Source organism: Dreissena polymorpha, chromosome 7, assembly GCF_020536995.1.
Source record: "Dreissena polymorpha isolate Duluth1 chromosome 7, UMN_Dpol_1.0, whole genome shotgun sequence".
Lineage (NCBI taxonomy): Eukaryota > Metazoa > Mollusca > Bivalvia > Myida > Dreissenidae > Dreissena > Dreissena polymorpha.
The window spans coordinates 68,420,384-68,440,868 of NC_068361.1; the positions used below are offsets into that span (position 1 = coordinate 68,420,384).

The 20,485-nt window shown below is 35.3% G+C and overlaps 3 protein-coding genes and 1 long non-coding RNA gene across 8 annotated transcripts; 1 reads left to right on the forward strand and 3 right to left on the reverse strand.

Moving 5' to 3' along the window:
* Positions 1–279: 279 nt before the first annotated feature.
* On the reverse strand, positions 280–5,059 carry LOC127838833 (MAM and LDL-receptor class A domain-containing protein 1-like). 2 transcript variants are annotated; one of them, XR_008029982.1, is made up of 3 exons: positions 1,814–5,059; positions 1,176–1,337; positions 280–565 (listed from the first exon to the last, which is right to left on the reverse strand). XR_008029982.1 is itself a non-coding variant. In XM_052366830.1 (2 exons), the coding sequence occupies exons 1-2, from the start codon at positions 1,332–1,334 to the stop codon at positions 368–370; spliced, it is 357 nt and encodes a 118-aa protein (XP_052222790.1). In that variant the 5' UTR covers positions 1,335–1,803; the 3' UTR covers positions 280–367. The 2 variants fall into 2 exon arrangements, 1 of the variants encoding a protein (XP_052222790.1); XM_052366830.1 differs by lacking the exon at positions 1,814–5,059 and having other exon boundaries at positions 1,176–1,803.
* Position 5,060: 1 nt separating this feature from the next.
* LOC127839796 (MAM and LDL-receptor class A domain-containing protein 1-like) lies at positions 5,061–12,330 on the reverse strand. The gene is made up of 7 exons (XM_052368183.1): positions 12,304–12,330; positions 11,776–11,863; positions 10,563–10,712; positions 9,973–10,086; positions 9,158–9,304; positions 7,660–8,770; positions 5,061–5,191 (listed from the first exon to the last, which is right to left on the reverse strand). The coding sequence occupies exons 1-6, from the start codon at positions 12,328–12,330 to the stop codon at positions 8,766–8,768; spliced, it is 531 nt and encodes a 176-aa protein (XP_052224143.1). The 3' UTR covers positions 5,061–5,191; positions 7,660–8,765.
* On the reverse strand, positions 12,268–16,226 carry LOC127838655 (macrophage receptor MARCO-like). 4 transcript variants are annotated; one of them, XM_052366519.1, is made up of 7 exons: positions 16,195–16,226; positions 14,873–14,986; positions 14,284–14,400; positions 13,874–13,925; positions 13,340–13,477; positions 13,023–13,067; positions 12,268–12,433 (listed from the first exon to the last, which is right to left on the reverse strand). In XM_052366519.1, the coding sequence occupies exons 1-7, from the start codon at positions 16,204–16,206 to the stop codon at positions 12,348–12,350; spliced, it is 564 nt and encodes a 187-aa protein (XP_052222479.1). In that variant the 5' UTR covers positions 16,207–16,226; the 3' UTR covers positions 12,268–12,347. The 4 variants fall into 4 exon arrangements, with proteins under 4 accessions (XP_052222479.1, XP_052222477.1, XP_052222476.1 ...); XM_052366517.1 differs by having other exon boundaries at positions 13,340–13,474; positions 16,114–16,224; XM_052366516.1 differs by having other exon boundaries at positions 16,114–16,224.
* A 649-nt stretch (positions 16,227–16,875) lies between these two features.
* LOC127837249 (uncharacterized) lies at positions 16,876–19,628 on the forward strand. The gene is made up of 3 exons (XR_008029198.1): positions 16,876–17,070; positions 17,582–17,973; positions 19,123–19,628. It is a non-coding gene; the product is annotated as an uncharacterized LOC127837249 (long non-coding RNA).
* The last annotated feature ends 857 nt before the right edge of the window (positions 19,629–20,485 follow it).

The window sequence follows — 20,485 nt, forward strand, 5'->3', positions numbered from 1 at the left end:
CATTTGTACAATAGAACGAATGATCGGTTTATTCAATTACCGACGGTCATTATGGGACTACGTATCTCTTCTTCTGTTTGTAGTGGCAATTTAAACAGATATAATATTTTTTATTTGTTTTATAATAGCATTTTTGTGCCATTGCAGGTTTGAGATCAAAATGCCCACGTAGAATTTTTTTCAATTACTCAAACTGACATTTGAACATTACTTCACGTGTTATTTTCTTTCATATGAGCTTTGTTTTTAGAATGGTTACACAATGTTTAAGAAAGTGGCTAAACAAAAGAATGCATTTAATAAATCTAAACGCAACCCGGATATAACCAATCACGAACATATAGATCTTAACGTTCATTTCAAACATTCAGCATTTCCCAGTATTAAAGATTATGTCATCGATGGCTATGCCGCTAGCGAAGCCGGACCCGACGACTGCGCGGATTATTACGTAGTAGAAGCCCTGATCCGGAATCTGCACGTCTTTTTCGGTCCACACCGGGTTGTTCGAGGTCACCATGTTGAAGCTCGCAATGGTGGAATTTGGAGTTGAACTACCGTAATCCTTTACAATAAATATCATAAATGCATTATAACATACATGTTTATTTCAAAATATTCATTTGATTCCATGTCAACTGAAGCATACAACTTAGCCCGTGTCTTATATAGGAACTCTGTTTCGTTTTCTCTTTGGGAAAGCATATTTCATCATAGTGGGCATCTAACACGACATCAAGCGCGACGAAAAGCATATGCCCTTCGCATAAGGATCCATATACCAATAATTAACAAATCAACAGTAATTAAATATGTGATATATTACACTATATTAAACCTGCAACTGCCTATAAGTGCTCTTTGTTTGAAGTTTTTTTGGTGACATGTCAAGGACATTTATTTAACATTGCGTGTATTTTAACAGTAAAAGACTGCCTTCTTGTGTTGTTGTCATTACTATATTATAAAACAGTTGCAGTTGACATAGAAATTATAAAATCATAAAATGTTATAAATATAGACAACACAATGATTGTATTAGTGATAAGAGAATAAATGATGACTGCGAATAGTTCTCTGAGAGCGAAGGATGGCGCCAGATTTGCCTTGTAAGTGAATAGTAATGTTAAAACAAAAGCTCACAGGGCCGCACAGTGCAACAAAAAAACTCATACCTTTGTAAGGATATCGATTCGCCCCATGGTTGCTCCGTACATATTGATAGCGATGTGCATACATAGTTCTTCCCTTGGGTAGATCAGATCGGATACGAGGTCAGCGACCTTGTCTTTGCGTGTGTGGCGAAGATCTCCCAGTGAACAGGTAGGAGCCATTGCCTTTCAACAGAGATGCTTGTATTTTCTACACGCAACTGTCTTCCCATAGTATTATTTAGACGACATGTGAATACTGGCGTTGACACATACACACAGAAAGTAATCGTTGCATATCACAAGAGATGTGTAGTTACGGTTTGTACGCATATCAGCGTTCCCGAAACTATTATTTTCAAGGCCCCTAAATTCTCTGGCTCACCATCCTTTGAATGGATTAATCCTTATTTGTAATGTTCTTAATAAATCATCGTTTACGTAAGCATGTACTTACCTTTAACTAACAGCATAATTATTCACAATTAAACTCTTTAATTTTGCCCTATCAAACCCTTGTACAAACGATTTAATTGTTATCACTGGCAATTGCAATCTCCATCGTTAATAGGGAAGAAATCAATGCATATGAGCAGTAAAAATAAGTAGTGGTTTGAATTTTATGGCGGTTTTCAAAACTGCAAACGGTCGTACCCACTTACCACTTGAATGCACAAGTCGAATCCTTACCTAGAAAAACAGATAAATATGTTTTGTATAATTTTGTCGGCATATTCGAATAACGGAAAAAACACAAACGAATTTAAACAGATGAAACACTTAATTTTCATGTCAAGGACGATTCCCCTTTTTATGGTGGTGATTGAAGTTGCGTGTGGAGTATGCTATGTGCTTTTTTGCCTTTTTCCCAAAATGTTTATCGTCTGTTTACATCAAAGTAATCGAATATGTTGACAGTGTCAAACCGGCAAATTGAAAAAAAGGTTCTGGTTGAGTCGTGGGTTCTGATTGAATGTTTCAATTTCAAGGTTTGCATGCTGCAAACACTCTTAACAAAGACTTTGCAGAGGAGGTTAATTTCTTTGATAATTGCTATAAACATATATGACAACAGTGACAAGTGTATCGTTTTTAAGACAAATTATACTAACTTCGTGTTGTTTTTGTTAACAACTGTATTGTATTTTACATCACCAACAATTGACATATACACATTTATATCAATTGCACAACTAATAATATACAGATATGTTAATAATTTGTTACAATATTAAATAGTTAATCACTATTACATTACATAACATTATTGAAAACACTCTGTTCAAAAGTAGTTAATTTTATTACATAATAAACTTGATAAGTGGAGCAGAGAACATAAACTTGAACACAAATCTAATTGATGGAATGTTTACAAAGTCACAAAGAAAAGAATGGTATGGTCAATCAGCCTTGACATTCAACTTTCACGGTCCACACAATGTGTACAGAAGAAAGCTGCGTACAACTCTGATTTCTGAGCAGAATCTGAGGTGACACCAATGGCTAAAGCTGTGCACTGTGCCCACATCACAAACACTATCCCATCGCACTGGCCCATTCCCGGGGAAGAAAACCTGTTAAATACAGTTATTTGCTAGAATCATCGTCCGCTTATTCAATATCTGATAAAACTGTATTTGTTTTCATTTTGTGGCCTTTGCTGCATTCTTTCATCAACTATTTCTTTACCCTTCACTGTTTCTTTGGTTTTTCCTTTTTTGTTCATTCGTTTTATGTTCTTTCTATTACGTATTCTAGAAGTTGGTTGAACACTTAGTCCTCTGTAATTGGTTACCTCCAATTATTGGTTTCTTTTGTCTTGTACTCATTTGGGATTGTTTTATGTTGTCTTGGTTTTGGCGCCGATCTAAGTTTTTGATCTAATAGTTCTTTCATTGTCATGCTTGATTCTTCTGTATTGCATGTTTTCTATTGGAATGGATTGTGATGGCAAAATAATCTCATTAGAAACCTCAGTTGCATCAAACGACAACATTCCTGCTTTTCTGAATCCAGCATGGATCATTGACTTCAAGTACGATTTTCCTGACAACTCTGCGATTTCATACTTCGTAATTATCCTACCCCTTTCTTTTGCCATGTATAAGTTGCACTCCCTATAGAATGTTGCCGTTACTGGAGCGAAGCAATACCAACGGTTGGAGAGCATGTGAACTGTGTTGTGAGAGAACCAAAAGGATCACATTTTGCTATCTGGTCAACTTACTATGTCAAGAGACACATGGGGGGAATAAATCATAAATCAACAAGATGGGTTCAATGTTGTCGCCTTCCTCTTTGGAAATATTTTAAGAAGTGTTCATTGAGGTACTTCGTGAGAACTTCCCCATTCACACTACCAGAGTCTGATATGGTGTAGGCTGCACAAGCTTTGGCATTATTCATAAACATGTCGTTTGTCCATTTCCCTTTGAATATATAGTAAGGTGGTATAGCGGCACCTGCTGTATTTACACAGGCTACTATGATAGTAGTGCCTGTATTTGGTGAGGTTACTGCGTATTCTACTTGACGAAACACCCGTAATGACTTGATGGCCTGTGCTAAGGTTGAATTCCGGTCTCGTAATGGTTGTATTTCAGATGTGGTTTTGACTTTAGATTATACTTATAAAGAACAGCATTAAGATCACAATAGTAATAGTACATGCTTTCTTGGGTCACTGCTGCTGACCAAGTGGATGATAGGCCCTTGTTTTTTATACTTAGTCTATGATCACTTCTTTTCAGGAAGTTATAGTACCAGATATTAATCAGCTTGTCATCTGAATTACGCCTACCACGCTTCACTGCAAGTTTACTGGCAAGAACACTCAATTGTGGGCGATTAAGATCATAGCCCACCTGTGCCAGGGATTTAAGATTGTTAACCAGCAGCTCCTCGTCGTCCAATGCAAACAAGAACGCTCACTTTGCTTTTACATTCACTTTGTTCATAACGCTGTTCTTTAATGTTTGTCTTGGAACATCAAATGTCACAGCAGCTCTGTCTACTTTCATGTGGTTTTCCTTAACAGCTTTTCATGCTGCAATGATCATGCCAAACATATACTGCTTAAGGTTTTTCAGGCTGACATGTATCTTTCTGTAAAATATAATTAAACACAATATGTATTTTTAATTGATACAATTTTCATCTCTTTTCAAATTTAAAACAATTAAAAACAATAAGGAAACACACACTAGAGCGTTACCTAGAAAAATGTTAGCGTATTACAGCAAATGCTGTGCGCATGCGCACACATTATTTGTGGAAAAATTGTTAACAGACGCTGAAACATGAAAATACTCAAAAATATGGGATGCATGGGTAGAAATGGTGTTTGTGTTTGATAAGCATGCATCGGGTTATTGTAAATTGCAATATTTACCTGTTTTTATCGCATTTTTGATATGTAAACGAACTGCAGTGAGCGCGTACATTATATCACGTTAATTCACCCGATCTATATCACCACGACTCAAATAGAACCTACCATACATTTAATGGAGGGGATCGCAATTTCTTCCGTGCGGGACTAAATTCTCCGAACAAGTTTTTTATTGGGAAACGGGGAATAGATAAGCAGTCGCAACGTTCTAGAGGCGGCCCTGTTCGTTTTTACTTTCGCTTTTTGCTTCGGGACTATTGCGCCTAAGTAAAACGTCTCCTGCTAACCAAACACCTGCAATAAAGTGTATTTTGTGCGTTTCAGGATTACAAACCCATGTACGCTTGGTTTTTATGCCACTGCATTACCACTTCTGTAGCACACATCGTCGGTAACACCGTGTTAAGTCCATACGTGTTTAGTCGAAACGTATTGTGTCGTATACTACACGTATACGTAAACTATAACAGGACACGCAAATATTTGATGATAAAAGACCACACATATATTAAAATATACTCGCCAGCTGGATCGGTATGGTCGCAGTAAGGTCCGGTGTTCCCGTGTCTTCGTTCCCAATCAAAGTCGTCAGTTTTTGACTGTGACCACCTACACATGTTTACGGTGAAGTCGCAAGCCATCAACATGACTGAAAATAAAAATGACTATGTAGCCTTAGTGTGATTCAACGAAAGTATATTCATTCACAACAATCTATTTGATAACGCGAGGACCCCAGAATGTTCTTACATGGTATATCTTTTTAACAAACAAATCGATTTTTTATTAGTGAAGAGAAATATTCCACGCAATTAAATCACTGATTACATCAAAAAGTTGCTTTCATAATATTGAAGTTGCTGCATGAACAAAAACATTTGCTTCTGGTCGCACTACTGTATATTTTCTGTTTTCCGAAAATAGGTGGAGCCAATGCCAATGAGGTGGCGCTAAGAACAGGAAGTTCGGTGTATGATTTGACAGTCGTATCACAATATTGTCATTACATATGATTATTTATTTTTCCAATAAGTACAGTACTTAGAAATATGAAGAACATATATAGATCTGTATTATATAATTATAATTATATATATAATATAGATCTATATATGTTCTTCATATTTCTAAGTACTGTACTTATTGGAAAAATAAATAATCATATGTATATACATATATACAATTTATAATGAAATTTTTAGAAAGAAGCAGACTTTTTGGAGCTTGAGTGATACATTTCATTCTCCGGCTGACAATACAATTTAAAAATACAATACTGTTTGTACACAGTGAATAAAAAAATATAAACTCTATAAAATGTTCTATTATATTTTCCCCTATTTATTTGTATAATATAAAAGTATATACCATTTATATTATAACATTTTACAATTAAATATAAACAATTTAGTGCTTGACAGACGTGACGCGGTAACAATTCTGCCTTCTTCCCAACCTCTGAATTGCACCATTTCATCATTTCACGGACCAACAATGTACTATTGACATTATTTTGAGTTTCTATTTTGAGTTTCTTTTGTTTTCAGTCTAAATAAAAACCTAATTTGTTCTGTTAATGAATGTATCATTCAGATAAGCATTAAAATCGTTCATAAATACTTTTAACCGCTGTTTAATTTAAATCACGTTTATGGTTACATTATTTCTTATTTCTTACAGTCGATTGGTGTATAACGGATAGCTAAGGACTTCGAGTCTCATTTCAACGTAAATACCATGCATTCAGTAATTAGACCATTAAACCTAGATAGACACATGTCTTTCCTATTGAAACATGCCAACGGTTTTAAATTTCGGAAAAAATATATTTGTTTACAGCGCGAATTTCATGGTACACTGATTCAGTCATTACCGGATCGCTTAGGTCCTTATCGGATTACATGTGTATCGTGTAATTTCTTGAAATTTGACACATCATTTCTACAAAATAATTGCAATATATGTAAATTTCCAGAAAGGAAATTTATTTCTGCGTTTAATAAGACCAAGTTCATGGAAATCGCTGCACAATTGATGAAGTACTGGCTGTTCAACGCGATGCACCGTATATTCGGGTAATTTTGAGTTGAATACCTTGTTATATATATAGATTTGATATTGAAAAATATGTTTTCAGAGAAATCGATTTTTCGTTATAATTTGATTATTTTTCATTAAAAATGATGTTTTCACTAATTAATATTATAGCCACACGCTAACCACATGTGTATTGGACAACTTCAATTGAGTTTATATTTATTTTGAGACAATCCCCACATTCCTGAATATGGGTCACCACATGTCCGTTATTCACTAAATCCCGAGTTGCAGCTTTCATGTTATTTTATATGGTACGCATCAATTTGGTTTCTGAGCATTCTTACTTTTGTAAAGGACACATAATACTAAAAAATTACATCAATGAACATAATGTTTACTAAACAAAATCTGCAAAATTCAAGAAACCATTCGTCTGCACTTTTCCTGTCGTCACAAAAACGGTGCGTACATAACGTGACCTTGTTTTGCTTTCGAAAAAAGAAACAATTGTAAACATTGACACACGTCAACAAAAACATGAATCGACTTAACAATGATAGGCTTTTTGTATTCAATTCATAGAAAACTATAAATCTTAACATAAATAAAAGTATTTTGCAAAAAACGTTTAACCTATCCGTTACTCACTAAAATCCGCTATACACCAATCGACTGTATTGTTTAATTTAATTTTCATATAGACGATGATTCAAACTTATTCAACTTACTCAACATTTCGATAAAAATCTATTCAAACTTTGAAATACTATTTAGTGACACATGATTTCAATCAGGATACATGCAAATACCTTTAAATCTGGCTGATACTCAAGTAAAGGGAAATACATTGAATAGACACACACTCCATTTTACAGTTCAGTATATTTCATAAAACGTCGGCAATGATCATAATACAAGAAAAGCAGCCTGTTATAATTTCTCCTTAATTACCGTGTATGCCTATTTTGGAAAGCATTTATCTTTCATTACATATTATATTTCTATGAAAAATACAGAACGTAAAACAAGCAAAGACAAACTCAAGCAACAAGAAGAGAGCTGCATGTGGACTATAACCCGAGCAATCGGTGTCATGAATCCAGATGTCGTCCAACGCTATACCCCCATGGAAAGTGCTCCCTACAGTTGCAGATATTTTGAACTCGTAGTCGTTGGGGACATGCGACGCTTTCAAGTCCAATAACCAACTTTTCCAGCCAGAGCCGGACTCGAATAATGTCGAAAAATTCGACCACGTGTGTCCCGAGAACGTGAACTACGTAATGAATTTACACCGTAATGAAATGTGGTAAGTTTCTACTACATGCATTTTGGAAAACAACTGGACTAATTATAGCAGTCTCAACTTTGAATATGCATACAACGAATTTAAATATGAATTTCAAAATGTTTAAAATATCTTTGATACCGATTGCTTATAACTCCATTAGGACCTATCAAACTAGAGCACATTCATTTTCCAAATCCTCACAACGTCGTGAGCTTTTGTAAGCACATGGTGAAAACATGACCAACAGTGAATGATAACACGGTTCAAACACTCTTTTTACGTATGTACTTCGTCAACGTGGTCTTTTCTACGCTGTTTTAGACGCTTTAAACCAGACTCGAATTACGTCTAACTGGCCCTAATACGAAAATATACCACGTCCCGAAGAAATTACGAAGTCCACTGGTCAATCTCCAAGAAACTACAAACATCATATTAAACAGTATGTCAAAATGTTTTGAGCCTGCACAAAACCTCTGAATTGGGAAGGAGCATCGTTCCAACATACTTAGGCCTATAACTTTTGATACGGACTGTGAAACTTGAAACTTGAAACTTGTTTATTTGCTTAAACGCCAATTACTATGAAAATGCATATTCAATGGCGTTTTACAATAAGCTAAAAATAAAACAAGTTAAACAATAAATAAATAATAAACCATTGATAAACCTGGTAAAAGGACTGTGATACTAATGCATGCATAAACATGTTTAGTTAAAGTATTGCCCACACCACAATAGCGACGTCAAGGACCCCAATGCCGACGCCGAACATATTGTAGAAGAATTGGAGGCACGTCGTTTGATTCGCTGGACGTGGTTGGGACACGATTATCGCATTGTCCCCCTTCACACGAGGCGAGGAGGCATCGATGAAGATGTACTTCCCGGCTCAACCTGTAAACAATCAGGAACAAGAAGAAACACATTGTTGTATTTGCATGAACGTAATTAGTAAAAAGATAAACACATGTTCACATTCGGAACACAGCAGATTAAAAAGATTTAATTTAGCCCCACACAACATTGTTGTTACAATATTTTACCAAAGTAGTAATTTCCATAGACGTATGAATAGAAGTCAAAAATTGTGCATGATACTTTCTGTAATTACAGTTATATCTAAACGTAATTTTGCAGATCATTCCATTGTCATACGTATGCCTTATCTGTAAATGGGGCTTTTAAACTGTGAACCTTATTGTTTTTGTGGAGATGGATACGGAAATACAATCATATGAACAGACAATAAGACGTAAAAATGGATAACATCCACATACTAACCAAGAGTTGTGATATCCCAAGAAGGCCCGCTGTTTGCGGTTTGGGTAGATCCAGACTGGAACATCCAATCAAACACATCGCTCGTATCCTGACGCCAGCCGCATAGATTACCGTTCTCGAAATCACACTTCTCTTCAAATCCAGAACCTTATAATTATTGAAGGAAAACTAATGTTAAAGTGGAAACTTGTTTTAAAGCTTAAATAGTCTTTTAGCGGAAACTAGTCTTTAAGCTACACTTACTCTTCGTAGTTAGATTTCTTATCGTCAAGAACATTTCTGATCTCATTTTGAGAGGCCTATTTGAACAAGTGCAATACACTTTTCAAAAGAGCATAATAGAAAAGCACCGACACCTTAAGTTTAGTTATGCTACTAATTTCCTTGATATCTTAAATATCACCATATTTCTTTGACGCAATAGACTCACTGATCATTTACTGTTAATATTGTAAACTTCAAAGTCCAGTATTAACTACAGGACTTAAAGCTCAAACATCGTTTTTTTGTCGGCCGATCTACAGATACTATGAAAACTAGTATGATGCTTTCATGACCAAAAACAATATTCCTGAAATCGACATCAGAGCGTTAATTAAAAAAATATGCACATAAGATTGACAAATTTATAATTGTAATGAAAACATATCAACGAGCATCCCAATCGAATAAAGAAAAACCGTCATGTCACACATACAAATCGACCCAACAACGTCGGACCCTCTTTTTACATGAAAAAGACCATATTTCCTTCGAAATGTCAATTTGATTAGACCGTTGTCCAGTGCGTCATTTTAGCACGGAACGGTACTCACGGTTTACGGCCACTTGGCATGTCTGGGTCAGGACGTTATCCCCACTGGACGCGTTGCAGACGTACGTCCCGGCATCCCTCATCGTCACGCGATCTGTCACGTGGACTATGGAACCTGTCAAAGGTGACCAGTCATCATTTTTGAGTAAAAGTGTGTTTGTACATGGAAGCTGGACCTCCTTATCTACCAATCTGTTTTACACCCCATACCAGAATCTAAGGGCAGGGCCCATATTCAGCAACCAAATTGTGTCTTTAAGATAAAGAATGTTTTGTTAAAACACACAATTTTTAAGATCTTACTCTGTCCTTTATAATAATTTATATGATTATTAAATACGGTTTGTTTTCAACAAACATGACCTATGTATATTGCTTTAAGGTTGCAAGACACTTATAATTTGGCTAAGTGTACCGCATTATTTATACTTCAATCTACTTATGGGCTAGTAAATACATGCCCAGAAATAAAGAAACAGCAGCTGAATGATCAATGCGTCTAATGTTAATAGCGTGTGATGAAAGAAAATTCACTTTTGAAAATGTATATGGCGCTTATGACTAACACCTATACAAATGTGTAAAGCCTACCCGTAACGTTGAAACTGCGCACACATGATCCTTGTTTCGACCAGGAATATGTCGGCTGAAGCTGCCCAATGATCTGACAGTCCAATTTCAGAGGTTGGTTCTCTGGGACGGTCAAGAAAACATCATTCTGACCAACCAGTTGCATTTTCTCTGCAAATAACAACAAAGCGCCGTATTTTTTGTTGTTCATTATTTTCACTTCAGGACGCCATTTCATTGCGGCGATAATGCTTGAAGAATTGCGATTCGCAGATGACATGCACCAAAATATGTTTGCATTTGTAATCGCAACTACAGTTGATGATGTTTTGCTATGATGTTTGTTAATTAACAGAGACTTTTGAAAAATTTCTTATTCAGAACTGTTAGTTTTATTGTTTGAATTTAAATAAATAATTATTGTCCAATTCTAGAACAATAAATTTAAACTTGTAATTTTGCCAAACTGTGAACAAGTCCTTTTTCCAACAGGTGTTTTCCAATACAACATACAAGTATACATAGTTTATAAACAAAATATTACAATAATATATCGCAACCAGAGATGAAATAAGGTAAATAAGCTATATATATATATATATATATACAGGCGTTCAGGCGGGCAGGCAGGCAGGCAGGCAGGCAGGCAGGCAGGCAGGCAGGCAGGCAGGCAGGCAGGCAGGCAGGCAGGCAGGCAGGCAGGCAGGCAGGCAGGCAGGCAGGCAGGCAGGCAGGCAGGCAGGCAGGCAGGCAGGCAGGCAGGCAGGCAGGCAGGCAGGCATGTAGGGAGGGAGGGATTGAGGCAGGCAGGCAGGTAGGCAGGGAGGGAGGGAGGGATGGAGGGAGGGAGGGAGGGAGATTTAAGATTACACACTTCAATTTTGTCACACTTTTCTCATGTTTGTTTATTCTGTTTCGGCGATCGGAGGCTGGCACTAGTAGATGTTAATGTGAACAAGTCCTTGTAAAAAAACGCATGATTGGTGCTTTTATAGTTTACAGGGGGGCGTAACGCGTTGCGATCAGATTCATTAGTAAACACAACTTAATAATGTGTTTTAGTGTTGTTTTTCCTTTCTTAATTATTTGTCATTCAATATGACGTTTTTACTACATTTATTATAATACCAGCGCGCTTTTAAGTTGTGTTTTATTAAACACAAACATCAATGCTATTTATCAAAGATTTAACAGTAAGTAACTTGAAATTCATGTACGCAATGGTGTAACTTACTGACGCAGATACAGTCGGAATCCAATGCAGTACCTGTGGCCCCGGTCGGGCCCTGAGTGCCCGATGCTCCCTTTTTATCCAGGTGAACCTGAAGTGGGTGAACACGCTCAAGATAATATTATTGAAGAGAAACATTGCGAACACTTAAGTAAATTGCACGACTCGACGTCTTTCAACAGGTTTTGTAGTTTTTTGTTTGATCGGTTTTCAACGATAAAGGTCAATGCTCATATACCTGATTGTTTCTTTATTTATTGAACTATCGTGCATTAAAGCACATCATCTTAATGCAATTTTAGAGACTAGTCATTCATCAAATAACAAAATAGTAAAGGTAGATATAAGAGCTAGGTCATAATATGTGAATACCTAACTGAAGTGTGTTGTTTTCTCGTAAAACTGTTGTATTTAATAAAACGTGTCTATATCCGATACAATAGATTCACTTATAACAAGGAATTCCTCATGCAAATTTCCCATATGCTTACCCTGATCTCCCTTTTCGCCCTTCGCGCCCGGTGGCCCTACCGGACCAGGGGTTCCCTGAAGTCCCATGTCCCCTTTCTGCCCCTTTATGCCGGGATCTCCTTTGTTCCCGGAAGCCCGTCCGTCCCATTTCCGCCAGAGAGACCCACGTCTCCTTTTAATCCCATGTCGCCTAAACATGCGTATGAACACATAGTTGATACATTTGATATAAACGTTTCTTCAAAAGTCGAACACGTGTCAATTCACTTAACATTTGATATCATTGATCTTCAAAAATAAAACGAATCAAATTATGCCAACTTTCGCTTAAAAACGTCAAGCTCGTGTAAGTCACAAACAATATTTACCTGATTTGAAAGTCAAGCATGTTTATATAACCTTAAACTGTTTCAATACCTTATTACTTGGCTATTAAACAAATCTGTGGCACATAAAACTTTAAAGAAATCATGGTTGTGCACGTCTCCTACATTTGTTCATGGGTCTTAACATTTAATATTTTTATAAAGGTGTACGATTGCATATTATTGGGTTTTTTATTAAAAATTTTCAGCTTGTTCGTGTCTGCTATGTACTTTTGTCCATTTTATCAATAAGTATATTTTCTGGTCGACGCAGCAAACAAATATGTAGATGATGATTCAACTTAGGCCTTTTGGATTGGTTTCTAAGTTCTTGAATGCCTTTTTATTTATTGTTGATATTATTTGCTCAAGTTGACAAGTTTAAAGGTACTTATACAAAGCAAGAGTTCACACCCTTTGATCCCTGCAGACCTGGGTCACCTTTGGATCCTGGCATGCCTGTTAAGTTTTGGTTAGATTATTTAGACAATTTAACTAATGATAAGTGCTTAAAAACTTTAAATAAATACCGATATTAATTAATACAAGTGTATTATTTCTCTTGTGGTACAGATACTTCCTCTACATTTATAGCAGTATCTGCTGCGATTATGAATGCTTACGCATTTACATCTACCATTACAAAAGCATCTTTCAATCAAATCATCGTCAATATTTCTCTCACTTTACAAATCACACAATCTAACTACTGGTACGCAACACAATCCTACCTGTGTCACCCTTAATTCCAATGAATCCCGGAAGACCCGGATCTCCTTTGTCGCCAGGGGGACCCGCCGGTCCTTGAATTCCGTTGACACCAGGAGATCCAGTGTCTCCTTTCATGCCGGGGTTTCCTTTTGGTCCTGCTAAAATCATTATACTAAAACTAACATTAGGTATTGACAAAGGGGCATGGACCGTTGTATACATATTATCGAGCAATCATTATTAATTTACGAAGTTTGCTACATTGTCTGCGACTCTTAAGGAAAACAGCCACACAGCCTCAATTAAAAACTGTCTGCTTAATAAGTACATGCGATTGATGTAGATACATCGGATCATGTATTGTTCAGTATTGGTATTATATATTATGGTAAAACACATGGTTTTAAACAACTAATTTCTTCCAACAACCTTTTCTTCCAGCATTGTGATGGCTATTTGTTTCATTCTATTTTATAGAGTACTGGAAGTGCATTAATCTCTGTATGATTTCTCGTGATACTGCGGACTATTTTTGATTCAAACAATGTTCTTACCGGGAATGCACAGCTTGGAGTTGTTTAAACAGCTGCTGAGGAGAATCTTCTCCTGTCATCACAAAATGTCTTTCATGTTGTATTTATGTTGGTATACCGTTACATGCAACAATGTCTCTGCTACCAAGCAGGAAAGTCTTTTTTTTATTTCATAACTGTGTTGATTTACATTAATAATAAACTTGTCGACAGTAAATCGCGAAGTTGTTTTAAATTATTTTTCACTATGATGATGAAGTCTTAATACTAATAGATGGCTTTGTGTTCAAATAATGGCATTTATCTACCCGATATGCGAAATGTATATAGACAGTGCATGGTCATGCAAACAACAATATTTTTATATGGATATAAAATATACCTCGAATAATTATGAAACGTGACATACTTTTTTTTAACATGAAACTTACTTGTGCTACCATCATGTCAAACAACATTTGCTGCAATGACCCGCTGGCTACACGTTTGTGCGCATGCGCGTGCTCTTCAGTCTCCGCCACTATCACTTCCGGTCTACTAGACAGCGTCTTAAATTATGCAATACATGTACATCTGAAAGTGAGCTTTCGTAAAACACTGTAACATTCAACTGTCTTACGGTTTTAGTCGTATTCCAATAACAACCAACAATTGATATAAACAATAATGATGTATTGTCCATACATACACGTTTAAACATATTTGTTAAAATATTTTATTTTAATAAATTTTTTAATTGGGACTTATTTCTAATATTTTTTTGCGGTTTTGTGAGAAAAATTAAATTATGTCATTGACGCATCATTATTCGAAAAAAACAAAACATCAGCATGCGAGAATATTCTGTATATTTTTATTATGACTAACATATCATGTAAAAACGCTACCTTAGTGTAACACGTAACAGGTTCTTTTCTCTTACTCCATCATACACGTTAATCTTATATGCAAATCATAGCAATGATCGTCACAAACATTCATATACGATTTGACATATAGTGTAGAAATAAAACGTTTTACCATGACAGTGTTCAGCGCGTTTTCGAGCATATTCTTTGCGTACTGCGATTTCACCTGAACAAGGATACGCTGGCTTTCCTCGTATTGCTCTTGCAATTTGTTTGTCCATGTTAACTAAAATAGTAGCGAAAACAGATTTCAGTTAGGTCTTTTCGGTTTAATATTACTCACGATTCATGGTAATTAGTGGTGGCAGCCATAATTGTGAGTACACGTGCTACATGTAGTGAAAATTGATGTCAAGTCAAACACATGAAGAGATGTGAGTAATATTTAAAGTTTGTTTTCTTCCACCCATCAAACTCTGCCCTTTTCCCTTTAGTGTTTCCATGAGCGATGGTCGAATAAGTAGTTCGCTTTTTATCTTATTGAGCTCAGATTCGTGTATTCGTCAAAAATGTCACATCAAATACCTTAAAATAGAAAATATACAGGTATATTTTAAATAGAATGTACCATGCATCATTTCTCGATTGCAATTGGTCTTCTAAATTCTATAATATATCATTCCAAATTCATCTTCATAGAACACATCGAGTTTTGTTCAATTTCAAACAACGCTGTTGTTAAAAAGATCATTTACCATTTCGACAAGAACGATTATTTATGTTAGTTTCGGAACTCCACGCAGTGGTTACGTCCGAAAACGGGTAAGCATTATATTTAAACGAAAATCTCATTCCAGATATTAAATGATTTTAAGTTTATATCGTTTTCCTATTTTCTACAGAAACTGAACTTTTATTAGATGCTTTACAGTTGAACAGCAAAATAGCAATTATATTTGAAAGGGCAATCATAATAATTTTGTTCGTAATTCCAGTAAGACCATGATATATTTTTTTCGGAACCAGACAAGTCTCTGAGTATATCTGGGAAGGTTAGGTAGTGCTTTAATGCGACATTTAGTCACACAACTCTATAAATCCTTAACATTCATGGATATTTATACATTTACATAAATGCACTGATTCAATGTGAGGTCATAACGTGCACAAGTACTTCAATAATACCAGTGTTTCATGATTTTAAAATTTATTATAATTGCATAACCTTTTCGTTTCCTAGCAATAGAGAAATCGAATATACTTAAAAATAAAGGACATTTAAGACACTTAACATTGCAAAATGCTTCCAAAAACATAAACAAAAACTGAAATGCTAACTACATCAAACTGACTTATGTAAAGAAACAACACACCAACATATGGGTTTTAATGTAACAACATCTATAAATTTACCTGAAGAATTGAGACTGTAGTAAAACAAATGGTAATAGCTGCCTGAAATGTCACTAAAATGTACACACATCGTTTACTCACTGTTGCCGCCATGCCAATTAGCTAACCAATTGATGAATTAGTGTTCTGAATTATTTCTTATCAACCGTACGAAACAACCATATGTTTAAGTTACTGACCATGTTGACTAAAGGTGATAATCAATCACCTTCTGCAAGTGTTTTTCTGCTTTGAAAATAATCGTACAGATAAAAAGGATAAATATACAATGAAATGTTGTTTACAAACAATCCGCAAACTTCGCTGGTATCTGCATTTTTTTTGCATCAGGAAATCTAATACTATCGCGTTTGATTTGTGTAATTTAAGTATTTTATCTAAATATGTCAATAAGGGACAGTGAACAAATTTGGCTAGAAAAAATCACAATAAATGTTTTGAAGCGTATAATTATAAATATATGTTTTTAAAACAAAATTTAAGATGATGTGTCTACCATGAAATATTGTTTTAAGAAGGGATACATTCAAAATCAACTTTTTTACGTTGAAAAAGCAATAGGTTTTCAAACGTTATGAAGGAAAAAACTATAAAAAGAATTACATATTTACAATATCAGCCACTTTTCAATTGATTACAAATATTATACAAATATGACTAAACAGACATAATCTGCGTTACTGCCCTTTAAACATTCTGTTGAGTTCAATATAGATAACACTATCATGTCTTGCAGGTGTAATTAGCTAGTGGTAGCTTTTAGTTCTTTCTAAGGTATTTTCGCCCTGGAGCGGGATTGAATATTATATTTATAGATGTATATAGTTGACTGGATTCCTGATAAATATTATTAAATAACTGTCCAAAAAATGATGTTTGAATGCAATTTCAATGAATGTTTACTGATCTTAACTTACTTAATATCGCTGTTGATGAACCTGCTGAATTAAGTTATAGGTCAGTTATAGTTTGTTTGTTTTAATAATAATAATTGATATACTATGTGTTGTATAGGTTTCCTATTCTTTAAGAAACATTTCTGTGATATGGGGAATATTGCAAAGATATTTAAAAAACGAATGTAATATGGATAATATTGCAAAGAATAAAAGTACACTAGAAAGCATGGTATGGAAATAGAGAATACTAGGTCGGTGCCGAATAAAGCGAAGTTCATTTTGCGGGGCTTAGAAAATCTGAACCACGAGCCAATTTTCTTGTTTGTCAATTATTTCTTTAAAAATAGAATAGGAAAATAGAACTACACGGAATATCCCAAACATATGTTAAGCAAACATTGTTTTTCGACCTTAGCTGTAAAGAGGTCAGCGTAAGAAAATAGTACCAGAATATTTCAAACAAAAACAATACGATAAATACACTTCATTAATTGACAAGACAACGGATCACTTTCATATGTTACCAAAACTCAACCAAATAAATAACAATAACTAAATTATAGTTACAGCGATGTAAAGAATCATGTTCATTTAAAAAAAATAGTCAACACAGTAGGCCGAGCACGTGAGTCGACTTTGTGTGTAGAGCAAATCGATGCTTTTGTCGGATTTACGGTGTGTTAAAGGTGTTATTTCGATACTGGATTAGTTATTGTGTACATGAAAGTTCTGAACGTGGAACGTTGTCCCGAAGAACTGGGAATGAAATAAGCTGGACAGTGACTGCTGGAAGCTGTACTGTGTCTGTGGGTGGGGAACTTGCAATGATGTTTCGGGTAGAATTTCCGCTTCGGTCTGGTGTTGTTCCGGCTGGCTAGTGGACTGCGTTGACGAAAATGTGGCCGTGCTGATGAGTGTTTTCTACCTTAAATTGGTTCTGCATTTTTACCATGGGAGGCAGGTATGTAAGAATATTTTTTCTGTTGCTCATGCCTTACATTTGAGTAATTTAAAATTGACTGTACATTCTTGTGTCCATTGACAGACATAATTTCAGTGGCTGGAATGTTAAGTTTTTGAACCAGGTGCTTGCGAATGGAATGATTGGTCAGGCGTTTTTCTACTGCAGTTGCCCGGCTTCAGTTGCCATCATCCTGAGCATTTTGCTAAATTTATTCATCCCATTTTTTTACGAATAAACCATTGTACGCTTCCTTTTCGATCAGATTCAGACTCTTGAGGTTCCTGCTTCATAATTGTGTTTTTAGCTAGATAGAATGGGTCATTCACATCGCAAAAATTGGCTAGGCGTTTTTGTGCATAAATTTTGTACAAAGCAATTGGGTTTCTGGGGTCATTTTTATTAGTGGTAAACATTTTTGGGGTGACAGTTCTAACATCGCTCATTGACGTTTATTGAGCTCCAAGTACTCGGTCCCATCAGAACATATTTTCAGTTTAATTTTCCCCTATGTGTTTGAAAAAGTATTATTCTTATTTCTAAATATTTCAGTAATTTATTACTTATTACTTTATATTAAACTGGTAAGTAACAGTATATGGCGGGCTATTTAAAAAAGGTAGCTGCTATAGTAGTAAGTAATGAAAAATAAGGACAATTTAAGACATAACATCCCGGTGTTAAAAATGTAAAAGTAGTTTTAAGTAACGTTTACAGAAAATGTACACTTGATTTTTGATTTATTATATTGACATTTGCCTATGCTTTGAGGATCATTTATTATAATTACATCGTTAATTAAATGAAGATATACATGAAATAATTCTGGCTATACTGCTTGGATCAGAACTGAAGACAAAACATGCCCGCCGAGAAAGCTTTGTAAGCTCCTGTAGCAAATTTTGTCTCTCTTTGGTTAATTGACGTCTGATCATGAGAAATCTTAAGGCCAGTAGGCTTGATATTCGTTTTCTTATTTGTGGACTGTGTTATGTTTTGTAGACACAGCATGACGTTTTTTGTAAATAACGTTGTTTTAATATGGATCATTGTGCTTCAATCCGATAAGATAGGTACAAATTACGATATTTTGCCTGGTGGACATGTAAAACACTACGGTATTATTGACTCGTGTTCATTGTTAATCAGCAGAGCTTGTCCAACAAAAACGATCATCATGAAATGGAGTGCGCCTCGACAAAGACCCTGACAGTGCCTCGGGCCAGGAGAGGGGCTGATAAGTGGGGGAATCAGACGGCTAGAAGAGACTGGTCACATGTTGGTCCACACCACTTCCGCTGTCTCAATTGGTTACCTGTCAGCAAACGTGTTGACCAGATTAGCCTTTGTCATGTTTTCAAGGTCAAAAATGGGTTAGCTCCTGATTATATGGCAGAGTCGTTTATCCCCCAGGATTCTGTTCATTCATATAAGACAAGATCATGTAGTAGGGGTGCTTTTCAATTCCAAAGGTCAAAGGTTTTGGTCCCAAGTCCTTCTGCTCTCTTGGTTGCTCCGTGTGGAACAGCCTACCAGCTGACATATCCAGTATTGGAAGGTTACCTTCATTCAAAATAGCATATAAGAAGTACCTGATGGACAGTTTATAATTTTCTCATTTGTATATCATTATTATCTATGTATCATTATTGTTTCGGTACAGGAATATTTTAATCAGTTCATCTAGATCTAGTCATTTGATGATTTTTTTTTATAATTGCTGAAGTTGTGATATTGTTTTTATCAGCTTTCCTTTAGTTGATAATAAATTGTTTTTATTAGGTTTTAAGAACATTGCGTAATGTGTAAGGTTGTGTCTTAATTCCAAGTATTCTATAGCTTTTTTGAAATCCATAAATATATTTTTATATTCCTTTATAGTCTATTCCTTTCTGTGAATACAATATGCCAAATATAGATTTGTACTGTGATAATAAAATTAGGCCATTTATCTGTGATATCATTCCATTTAACAATGTGTACTAATATGAACATTATTATAAGGTTAATGTATTAAAAGCTACTTCTTGTTGTCAGTAAAAAGCTCTCTATGTCATGCAACCAGTACAAAGGACCACAATGGAAATAAGAGTCGCTTTTTTTTGTGTTATCCTTGGTGTTGGTGTGCATGTCATGGTTTATTTATTCTCATTCTGTATTATACATGTTGTTTTAAATGTCCATGTATGTGTATTCCATGCCGAAATAAATAAATCAATCAATCAATCAACTGGAAGGGAGCAGATGAACGTCTGCATTGATTGGGAGGGTGGATATTCTGGGATGTTATTGTAATGCTCCTAAGGAATATTCGTAATTTAGGTCAAAATTAGATGGGAAATTATTAAACACAGTGTTACTCTGTGAGAACTAACTTAAATGGGGAATTATTAAACACAGTGTTTCCTTGTGCGAACTTACTTAAATAGGAAATTATTAAACACATTGTTTCCTTGTGAGAACTAAGGTTTACAGATATGTAATATCATTTTGTTTTTTTCGTATGGAAAAA